Raw genomic sequence first — 12,522 nt, 5'->3', positions numbered from 1 at the left:
TCCTGCCTGGAGAATCCCATGGACAGAGGAGCCTGGAGGGCTATAGTCCATAGGATCGCACAGAGTCAACATGACTGAAGCAACTTAGCATGCAAGCATGCACTGTCTACCTTACTCAGCTATAATATTAATAACTTTCTTTTCCCTTATTTTTTTAGGTCAATAGGAGATAAATCCAATATTCCTCCCTACACCATTATGCCATAGAAGTTTTTGAGTAATAAAGTATATAACAGCTAATGGTGTTTGAGTTCTTACTATATGCTAGGTGCCATTTCCAGGTACTTTACACATATCAACCTATTTAATCCTCATAGCCATTCTATAGGGTACGATCATTACTCCCTTTACAGATGAACACAGAGAAGTTCAGATACTTGACCAATCAATATTACATAGCTAGTTAGCAGCAAGGGCTTCCCAGGTGGCTCAGTAATAAACAATTTGGCTGCCAAGCAGGAGATTCAGCTTCAATCCCTGGTTGGGAGCCTGGTGGGCTACAGTCCATGGGGTTGCAAAGAGTTGGACATGACTCAGCAACTAACCAGCAGCAGTCAGCAGCAGAGGCAAGATAGGAACTCAAGCAGTATTGCTCTCCTCAATCACTATATTGCTTTCATATCTAATATATATGATATCTTAGCAAATAATCACACTGTTTAGGACTAAATTCTCCTTCATTGTACAGAACAACTCAGAAAAGCTTTAACATACTTACTTGTAATGTATTTGTATCCCATACTTTCAGAGTCTTATCAAATGAACTTGATGTGAACATGCCAGTGTCATGAGGATACCACTGTACGGTCTCCACACTGTATTTGTGAACATCAGGGTGGCTTCTACAAAACAGCAATCAAAATTTAGAGGTAACTGATTTACTTGAGTTTCAAATGGATACCATATTAACAAGCTGTAGTTTTAGGAAGAATGATACAAACCTAGATGACTCGCCACGTCCTGTCTAGAGAAAGAATATGTAGGCATCTCTAGTTTTAGGTGCCCACAGTGTGATGTGGAGGCCCGCTTCCTACTAAGGCTCATAAAATGAGACTTCCTATTTCTGTATGAGAGCTTGGACGGATCAGCCAACTACGCTGGACTGATTCATGGAAGAAACTGATTTCTCCTTACTGGAAGAGATACCTACTTTGGTTTGGGATTTGCTTTTCTGATCATTTTATAAGCACTATCATTTAGAATTGTTGCCTCCCATACCTCTATAGTGTCCCACACAGTATGGCTTCTGATTAAGAACCTTACTTCTACAGCAAAAGAATGTGACAGGTAGATGCCCATGGGGTTCACTACTCTTAGGTAGCCCACAGCCGACAGACGCATGATCTGTTCGAAGACTCAGTTATGACATCAGTTGCAGTACACCACCTGTGATGATGTATGCTATCCTGAAGGACGCCGTATATGCTCTGAACTAGTCATCAACACAGTATGTGTCCTCTATTGAAACTTAATTCAAAGACACTGGATGTTTAGAAATACTTATGATAGTGGAGGGACATTTGAATACCAACTGGATACTTAATATCATTAATTATTGTATATGTGAGACAGTGGTAGTGGTGTTATGCTTATAAAACATTTTTTATTTTTTAGAGATAAAATTATGAATGAAATTATATCTTTCTGAGATTTGCTTCAAAATAATCTTCAGAGTAGGTGGGTGGGTGGGGTAAAGATGAAATAAGATTGGTTATGACTGATAGCTGCTGAAGATGGGTGATGGGTACGTAGTTCATTAGACTACTCTCTATTTTCATATATATTAAATATCCATAATAATATAAAAGTAAACAGAAGACTATTGCAACCCAAAACAGACAGGCCCATCATGAGTTCTGATTCTTTAAGCTGAAAGTTTAGATTACAATACAGGATAAAGGGCCTCAAATACATGTGTTGCTACTTGAAGAAATAAGAATATGAAGAAGAAAAGCTTTATGTGCCATTTCTGGCCTTGAGACAACTGCAAAAGACAACTGCAGTACCTATCCATATTTTCTTACTTTCTATGTCATGTAAATATTTTAACTAATTTCCCCTTTCTTTCCTCTCTCTTACCTCGATTATTTTATACAGATTATGTACAAACTGAGCCTACAAATTGCATAATCCTAATATAAGAACACATGAAACTAGAGGAAAAATAGAGATTATCTTGAACTGGATGTGGTAACTAAATACACTTGGAATCAGCTTTTTGGGGAAGGGAATAATTACATTTTTGTAATTATTTTTTGTAAAAATCTATATCAAGTAATAGATATTTGCATTAGGTTAGGATGAAACTTACTTTTTTAAAGGAAGGGTAGTACGGGAAGAAAGGTATATACTGATATTGGACAGACAAATGGGTAGATTGTAGTGGATATGTGCTCTTTTCTTGACTGAACATTCAAACTCTACCTTTTGGGGGAAAATTCCCTTTATTGAAAGGCAGGGCCTTGCCTCTTGTTACAGAGAGCAAGAGACTCCAAGTATGGTTCAGCAGTAAAGAATCTACCTGCAATGCAGGAGATGTGGGTTCGATCCCTGGCTAGGGAAGATTCCCTGAAGAAGGAAATGGCAACTCACTCTAGTATTCTTGTCTGGAGAATCCCATGAACAGAGAAGTCTGGTGGGCTAGTCCATGGGGTCGCAAAAGAGTCAAGACATGACTGAGCGACTAAAACAACAACAAATAACAGAAAACAAAGAGACTCCATATATTCTCTTTCTCTTGCTCTGGGCAGTGAGGGCACGAGCATGTCCTGGGCTTAATCAATCCTGCCTGGGACTCCAAAACTCCAGCTAGTAATGCAAACCAGGGATATATTAGCAATTATTCATAGTTGTGGAGTCAAGAGTCTGTGTCGGTGATATGCAGCAGATCCCAAACTCAGTTGTTCGTGTGGTATGACCTTGACTGTGTTCTCTTATTCTGGTTTCTCTTATTTTCTGCTTTCTACATTTGTTTCTTCTACCTTCCTGCCATTATGTGAGATATGAAATATCTTTCCAGTAAATTTCTGCTGAAGATAAAGAGAACTGGTCTCTATTTGTTCCTAAGAATCTACACAGAGATTATTTAATTTCAAATAAATCCTTAATGTAGTGATCACAAATAAAAGTTCATTTATATTTTATATTTTAAAAGAGTACAAAATATTATATCAATCTCCTACTATGTGTGATATATCATTCTCCTTAACATTTAACAAAAATTTGAGTTAATGAATCTTTTTGGTACTCAAGAATAAACATATTAAATAAAGCGAAAGTAACTATTAGGAAACAGTGTAAGCCACATTAATTTAGTATCAATTTTTATTGAAATTATTTTTTAAAGTCATATAAAGTCTTCGGATGTAAAATGCTACTTTAACTCATTTTGTAAGGATGCTTACTATATGCCCATTTACATTCAAAGTGATGGTTTTGAAGATAAGACTTTGAATCTAAGAAGAAAGTCATAAGTAAGATTGATGTCCTAAGCATTTACTTGACCTCACATAACAGAAAAGCAAATCACAGCCACTAATGGAATAATATTATATAGCATGTGGTATATATGAAGATACTATTTTACCATATAACAAATTAAACAATGTCAAAGTAATAGCTAAGATAAAATAAGACAAAGATGAATTAAACTAATTAATGGCTGCCTTACACTTTAGAATTTAGATCTTTTGTTGTTGTTGTTTGTTTGGTGGGAGTAGAGAGAGTATAAAATGGTATGAGACTCTTAGAACCAAGTTCCAGAGTACTTGAGGTGGTATCTTGTTTTGTACTAAGTCTATCTATAATTAAACTGCTTCCCATTTATAGCGGCTTTACAATTTTAATATGCTTTTTGAAGATAATATTTCATTTAAGTCTCATAAAAAAACTTACAAGAATAATAGGCCAAGTATAATTATCTCTAAGGTAGAATAGTTTTGTCACAGGCTCAGAGAAATAGTTTCCTTAAATCTGTATTTCCAAAGTGAAGTGTCAAAGCCAAGAAATAATCATAATTCTCCTCACAAATATTCCACGAACTTATGTATCTATTCTAGTGCTTTGGAAACAGCTTTAATACATAGCAGTTGCAGATATTAATGTTCATGAGGTTTTTTCCTCTTGAAAACGTTTTTTCAACTCTTATTCTCTCTGTTATTTCAAGGTCTGCTTAAAATCAGATCACATACAGGAGACAAGAAAGAATTAAGTGACTACTATGAACAAATTAAAATCGTAAAACACTTTATTAAACAGCCAAAGAAATTCAAGGTAGAAAAGTACGTTAAGTCAGGCAGCTTTAAGTAAGTAGGTAAGAGAAGAGGGGTGTGTGTGTTTTGTGTGTGTTTTGTACTGGCTAGAAGCTAGTACATTATGGCTTCTAGCTATTAATCTTTTTGTTCTACTAATAGTTGAAAAAACTGATTTGTGTTTATATTTAGCTAGAAAGACTTAAATGAATCTTATGCTAAGTACTCTAAAGACTAAAATTAGCTACTGAGGTGTGCCATGTAGGTGGAGAACAAAAGACCATAATCAAAAGTCTTAAAGTCCTTTTGAAAACTGATGCCCAAGTTGTTTTGGAGAAGTCATATGTTAAAAACAGCAATATCAAAGAGACCTGAAGAGACATTTCTCCAAAGAAGACATACAGATGGCTAACAAGCACATGAAAAGATGCTCAACATCATTCATTATCAGAGAAATGCAAATCAAAACTACAATGAGATACCACCTCACACCAGTCGGCCATCATCATGTCTACAGACAATAAGTGCTGGAGAGGGTGTGGAGAAAAGGGAACACTCTTACATTGCTGGTGGGAATGTAAACTGATACAGCCACTATGGAAGATGGTATGGAGGCTCCTTAATAAGCTAGGAATAAAACCGCCATATGACCCAGCAATCCCACTCCTAGGCATATACCCTGAGGAAATCAAAACTGAAAAAGACACATGTACCCCAATGTTCACTGCAGCACTGTTTACAACAGCCAGAACATGGAGGCAACCTAGATATCCAGTGAGGATGAATGGATAAAGAAGCTGTGGCACATAAATACAATGGAATACTACTCACCCATAAAAAGGAACACATTTGAATCTGTTCTAATGAAGTGGACAAAACTAGAGCCCATTATACAGAGTGAAGTAAGTCAGAAAGAGAAATATAAATATCGTATACTGACACATATATATGGACTCTGAAGAGATGTACTGATGAATTTATTTTCAGGGCAGCAATGGAGAAACAGACACAGAGAACTGAAGGTGGGAGGAGAGGAGGGAGAAGGGGAGATGTATGGAGAGAGTAACACAGAAATTTACAATACAGTATAACAGATAGCCAATGGGAATTTGCTGTATGACTCAGGGAACTCAAACAGGGTCTCTGTGACAGGCTGAAGGGTAGGGTGGGGAGAGAGATGGGAGGGAGGTTTGGGAGGGAGGTGAACCTATGATCTTGTTGTTGTTGTTGTATTGATTGTATTGATTGTTGTTGATGTACGGCAGAAAAATCACAAAATTCTGTAAAGCAATTATCCTTCAATTAAAAATTTTTTAAAAAAGAGCAATATTCGAATTTCAGTTATTACTTGCAAGATGTCAAGGGATAACTACGTAAATATATCATTTGAACAATTTGCTTGAAACATTCATATTTCATGTTTTGCATTTGATGCAAAAAATACTCAAATGTTTATAAATTCATGAATTACATTTTTAATACACACCTGCCAACGGAACACACTGCTTTACACGTGTAATAAGGTTGTCTGCTGGAGTTCTCAAGATCATAAAGCACAATCACACCATCTGAACCACCTGATAACATGCTAATAATAAAAAAGTTCAAATTAATTTATCATTTATATAGTTCATTTATGATTACATATTTCTGAAAATTACTGATCCACAAACTCTCAAATTTATTATGCCCAAAATACAGAGTAAATCTTCATTAGCAGACTACAATAAGCTAAAATCTTTAATCTAATATTTGTGGAAAAATGAAGATAGATAGATTTAATCTGTGATCAGTTAAAATTTACCTTCAAGATACCAAAATGAATAGAAGAAACAAGATGGCAAAAGATATTTCTCATTTCAGAAAGTAAGACATTACAAAGTCATTTTAAATGTCCCAATTATAATTGTGTTAAATGAAAATGGAATCAGACAGACCAGTTATTACTGATGGAATATTACAGATATTACTATCTGACCCTGGGCAAGTTACTTCGTTTAAGCTTGTTTATTTATGAAAAGGGGAACATTTTCACCTAAATCATAAAGCTGAAATAAAGATAAATCGTACACAAGTCTTTTACACTGCCTGGCAAGAAAAAAAAATAGGGCATCAGTAAGTGTTAGATTTGTTCCCTCCATTATAAACACATTTACTTCAACTCATTCAACTTTGAGCTTCTACAATATGCTAGGCATTATGCTAATACAACTGTGAACAAGACAGGCATGATTCCTGACTCCCCAGTTTATAATCTAGTGGAGAAGACACATAGATCTATGAATTTAATCTATCTGTATGTAAATATTTATGAATCTATAGAAAGTATTGCTATTTGCTAATATTATTGCTAACCATCAATTCTGGTGCATCTCTCTATTCATTCTTGTTCTCTAATTTTATTCTCTGGTAGATTCTTAAGAAAGGACTAATGAGAACAATATTCCTTGAATTCTTGTATATTACTAACAATTAGTCCTTTTGTACTTGAAAATCAGTCTGGTTGGATATAAAATCTTTGACTCACATTTTATTTCCTTGAACATCTTAAATAAGAAACTTCATTTCTTTGAGCTTAAAGCTCAAAATCAAAGTCTGTGGTTACAATATGATTTTCTTCCCTTATATGTAGTAGTTTCAGATTTTGTTCATTCTAACAATGTTTCCTTTAGTCTTTATTCCATTCTCTTCCTTTGGTTTCTTCTCTGTACACTCCTCTTATATGTATGTTGGATATTCTTTGCCTATCTTCTACATATACCTGATTCTCTTGACTCCTTTTCCTATCTCCATCTCTTTTTGATTTTTATGTTTCCTCTTGTATTTATTTGCTTCTATTTCTAAGGTATCACTTCTTGTATTTAACTTTTTTTCCTAATTTTTTCTAGAGTTTGATCATCTCATTTCTCAGTTTTTCTAATTATAACATATGCTATTCTTTCATACACTGTATCTTTTAAAAATTACTTTTAGCTATTTTTAAAATATCAGGTTACAGTTCTCATCTACTTTGTGCACATATCTTTCTGGCACAAATATATTGTTTATAGGAACATTATTTATTTTGTTATTAAAATAATTTTGTATGAACTTTGACCTTAATCCTATCCTTTTGCTCATTTTTATATAAAATTAATTTTCTTAAACTTTTAAAAGGGAGGTTTAGTTTGGCAATATTTAAAATTTATATCTCTAGAACATCCTCCTCCTCTTCTTTTTAAAATAAGATGTTCAGAATATGGCAGCTAATTTTCAGATTTCCAAGTTCTAGTCATCTCTCCAATTTTTATCTGACTCATCTTTTTTCTGTTTCTATCATTTCTGTACTTCTCACTTTGGATTCTATTCCAAACAGTTTCTCCTCAACATGGGGTTCATCTATCAGGGCATCTTTAGTTGGTTAGCTGGAGAGATTACAGGGGCTAGATTACTCCAGCCCTTTTGGGTCTTACTGTGAACCCCTTGGACATCAAGAGTACACAATCCTTTCCCAGTTTCAACTGTTGTACTCAAATTGACTTGCTGAGCTTTAGTAGCTGTCAGTTACTTTGAACTTATCAGGTCTATTAGATGCCCCACTGGTTTTATTACCCCGCCTGGTATAGATGCTGATACCACACAGATCTTGTAGTTATCTGTGTTGTTGTAGTTATCTTGTAGTTAAGTGTGTTGCTCTCATTCATCCATATTTTGAGGTTTGCAGGGATATCTGATCACTTAAATTTGTTATAAGTAACCATTTTTCCTTTAATTTTGCCACCTTTGGTTTCTCTGTTATTGTAGTGCCATGTAAGGAGCTTACACCAGAAATGATCACAGTTCTTTCTTCACTGAGAAAGTCTCGCTACAAAAAAATTCTAGCTCATCAAAACTGTGCTTAAAGACTTAATAATTTACATTCTGGTACAAGTGCCTTATCATGTTATGAACCAGTTACGAAGGATTCATGAAATAGCAGCATGTCCAAGAAGCACTGATTTATAGACCTGTTTTAAGAAACATTCAATATTGATATGTAGAACAATTAGGTTAATTTAAAAGTACTTCTTCAAAGTTCTTTGTTCACACAGTTCTATATCACAGTTCTACATCTGATTGATGATAGGGCAGTAAACCTATCCTGAAGAGTTTAAAAAAATTTTTAACATTAGCTTCATTACAAAATTTTGTGGGTTGGTTATTCTAATTGTGTATATCCAGAAATCTTTGTAAAGTTTAACAACTACAGCTTTTTTACTTTAGTTGAAACAATGTTTCAGCTTGCTTGGAAATAGTTGTGAGTTATATGTGTAACATTTCTAATTCCAGAAACATTTTGCTGAACATTTGAGCTTTGTAAAAGTTTTGTTTTTTTTTTAACCACAGCACTATATGTATTATCAATGGAAAAACAACTGTTTTCAAAGTTCAACTTTTAAAGTTAATTTAAATCGTATTTATAGTAAGGTCAGATGTTTCACCTTTGCTACTTTTCACTTTCACGCATTGGAGAAGGAAATGGCAACCCACTCCAGTGTTCTTGCCTGGAGAATCCCAGGGACAGGGGAGCCTGGTGGGCTGCCGTCTATGGGGTCGCACAGAGTCGGACACGACTAAAGCGACTTAGCAGCAGCAGCAGCCGCAGCAGCAGAGTGACTTCCAAAAGCTTTCTTTTGATTACATTAATTGGATGAAAAAAACCCTGAACATTACTGTAATTAAACGGACTTTGTAGTTGAAGTATCTAATGGCAATGTTACTTAACTGTAAGGTAGTTGATAAATATGAATAAGTGTTTTCAGCAAGTTATATGTGAGTTGATTTTTGTGAGAAAAAGAAGACCTATATTTAATTTTCCATTAAACACCCATTTTGCTTTTTATTTCTCTTCGCTGCCAAAAGGGCTTAATGCAAAATACAAGTCTTAGCAAACAATGAAACAGTTGTAGATTTTCACTATACAATAAAAGGGGAAACTACTATAGTAAGAATCTTGACTTTTCTGTATATGCTCTGCAAAGACTCCTTGGCCTGTATTTCTCACACATATTTAATGCACATATAATCCATAACTTTCCATATTTCTCACTAACTCTCCCAACTGGTAGCCTACTGGATTCATGAACTTTACAGGTCAAACAACTGATCACTATCCCACCAGCACCCAAGACCAAAAGAAATCAGCTATCCCTTGCTGCTTATGTCAGGATTATTTTACAAGCAAATGTCCCACAGCTGTACTTGATTGAGAGGTAGTATGTTCAGCCTAGAAAAGGTTAGGAAAAAAATAAATGATCAAATGTCATCTTTTACACTTAACCATGTGTTAAAAGTTAGAATTTGTTCACTGTACATGTTTCTCATATACTAGATGAGACCATGACAGAAGCTAGAATTTAAAAAATTGAATTCTATTAAACCTACCCTGGCTTATTTTAATGTAAATAATAATGCCTCATTATAATACAATGATTTGCGGCAAATGCTAAACAAAACATAACAAGACACACTTCTTTAGTTACCTTTATACTTGTCCTAATTGAAGGACAAGGGTTTTAAACATTTGGTAAAAGTAATGTGGGGTAGATGAGCTTTAAGTGGGTGGGGATGTGTGTGTGGCATGTACACATTTGCATTTTTCAAAGCACTTCAGCTGTTGCATGGAAAACGGATTTAAAGTATAGGTGATAATGCTTTGATTAACAAAATGGTGGCAATCATCTACAATATGCCATGTCCTATGCTAATCATGTTATACATATTATCGTAATTAATCTTCACAACAAACTTGTTAATTAGGTATTGTTCTTACATTGCGTAGCTAAGGCAACTGTGAATTAGAAAGGTTATACAAATTGCTCAAGGCCACACAGCTAATAAATATAAAGCCAGGAGGAAGTCAAGTACAAGTCTGGTGTGCTTCATATACTTCTGCTTCTTATATTTGTTTTCCCACAGGACTATCTGAGAGCAACAACTGTTTTGAAATAGCTCCTAAAGACATACCTCAGCACTTACATGCTCTCTGCATCAAAACAAAAAACCAAAACTCAATATTTGTTGATTTAACAATGAATATATTTATACTAAAGTACTTTGGAAATATTTGGCAACATTTCATAGGTTCAATGTTCTGTATTTATTTGAAATTAATAATGCCAGATTTAAATGTGACAATTTAGAATTTTTATTAATTTTTATGAAATTTTACAAAATTAATCTGAAAGCAAGATTTTATTGGATCTCACTTAGGAACAAAAATGATTATATAATAAACTTACTATCTCCCTTCAACAGGTTCAATGTCAAGGGTGTTAACTCCACTGCAATGGATCCTTTCAACATCTCTGTCTTTGTTTAACTCCAGTCCCAAAACCCTAAAAATATATATATATAAAAATTAAAAGGGAGGGCACACAGAATCCAACAACACATTAGAAGGATCATACACTATGATCAAGCGGGATTTATTCCAGGGATGCAAGGATTCTTCAATATATACAAATCAATCAATGTGATATACCACATTAACAAATTAAAAAATAAAAACCATATGATCACCTCAATAGATGTAGAAAAGGCTTTTGACAAAATTCAACACACATTTATGATAAAAACTCTCTAGGAAGTGGGCATAGAGCAAACCCACCTCAACATAATAAAGGCCATATATGACAAACGTACAGCAAACATTATTCTTAATAGTAAAAAACTGAAAGCATTTTCTCTAAGATTAGGAACAAGATAAGAATGTCCATTCTTACCACTATTATTTAACATAGTTTTGGAAGTCCTAGGGATGCTAATCAGAGAAGAAAAAGAAATAAAAGGAATCCAAATTGGAAAAGAAGAAGTAAAACTGTCACTGTTTGCAGATGACATGATACGACACTTAGAAAATCCTAAAGATGCCACCAGAAAACTACTAGAGCTCATCAATGAATCTGGTAAAGTTGCAGGACACAAAATTAATAAACAGAAATCTCTTGCTTTCCTATACACTAACAGCGAAAGATCAGAAAAAGAAATTAAGGAAACAATCCCATTTACCATCACAACGAAAATAATAAAAAACTTAGGCATAAACCTACCTAAAGAGGTAGAAGATCTATACTCAGAGAATTATAAGATGCTGATGAAAGAAATCAATGACACAAACAGATGGACAAACATATCATGTTTCTGGATTGGAAGAATCATTATTGTGAAAATGACTATACTACCCAAAGCAATCTACCAATTCAATGCAATCCCCATCAAACTACCAATGGCATTTTTCACAGAATTAAAAGAAAAAACTCTACAATTTGTATGGAAACACAAAAGACCCTGAAAAGCGAAAGCAATCTTGAGCGAGAAAAATGGAGCTGGAGGAATCAGCTTCCTGACTTCAGACTATACCACAAAGCTATATTAATCAAGATGGTATAGTTCTGGCACAGAAATATAGAGCAATGGAACAGGATAAAAAGCTCAGAGATAAACCTCATGCATGTATGGTCACCTAACTATGACAAAGGAGGCAAGACTACAAAATGGAGAAAGGACAGTCTCTTCAATAAGTGGTGCTGGGAAAACTGGACATCTACATGTAAAAGAATAAAATTAGAACACGCTCTAACACCATACACAAAAATAAACTCAGAATGGATTAAAGACCTAAATGTAAAGATGGACACTATAAAATTGTTACAGGAAAATACAGGCAGAATACTTCTTTCCATAAACCACAGCAAGATCTTTTCTGATTCACCTTCTAGAGTACCGAAAATAAAACAAAACAAATGGGACCTAATTAAACTTAAAAGCTTTTGTACAGCAAATGAAACCATGAACAAAATGAAGACAACCCTCAGGATGGGAGAAAATATTTGCAAATGAAGCAACTGATAACCTTCAAAACATATGAACAGCTCATGGAGCTCAATATCAAAAAAAACAAACAACTCAATAAAAAATGGGCAGAAGGCCTAAACAGACATTTTTCCAAAAGAGACATACAGATGGCCAATAAACACCTGAAAAGATGTTCAACATTGCTAATTATTAGAAAAATGCAAGTCAAAACTACAATGAAGTATTATCTCACATCAGTCAGAATGCCTATCATCAAAAAAAAAAATTTATGAACAATAAATGCTGCAGAGGGTGTGGAGAAAAGGGAACCCTCTTACACGGTTGATGGGAATGTAAACTGGTACAACCACTATGGAGGGTCCTTAAAAAACTAAAAATAGACCTACCATATTATCTAGCAGTCTCACTCCTGGGCACATACCCAGAGAAAACCATA

General features: G+C 34.4%; 1 protein-coding gene across 2 annotated transcripts in view; it reads right to left on the bottom strand.

The window, feature by feature from the left end:
• Positions 1-10,608, bottom strand: part of ERCC8 (excision repair cross-complementation group 8) — a 42,056-nt gene extending 31,448 nt beyond the window's left edge. The window contains exons 1-3 of one of the 2 annotated variants that reach the window (XM_010853466.1): positions 10,511-10,608; positions 5,737-5,838; positions 719-842 (exon numbers count right to left, since the gene is read on the bottom strand). Coding sequence is in view for 1 of the 2 variants with exons in the window: in XM_010853467.1 (XP_010851769.1) it covers positions 719-842; positions 5,737-5,837 (225 nt within the window). In the remaining variant the exon portion in view is untranslated. The remainder of the gene's footprint in view (positions 1-718; positions 843-5,736; positions 5,839-10,510) is intronic. The other variant, XM_010853467.1, reaches the window with a different exon arrangement.
• Positions 10,609-12,522: the final 1,914 nt, after the last annotated feature.

Source organism: Bison bison, unplaced genomic scaffold, assembly GCF_000754665.1.
Source record: "Bison bison bison isolate TAMUID 2011002044 unplaced genomic scaffold, Bison_UMD1.0 scf7180017864328, whole genome shotgun sequence".
Taxonomy (NCBI): domain Eukaryota; kingdom Metazoa; phylum Chordata; class Mammalia; order Artiodactyla; family Bovidae; genus Bison; species Bison bison.
This window is presented reverse-complemented; position numbering and strand designations above follow the sequence as displayed.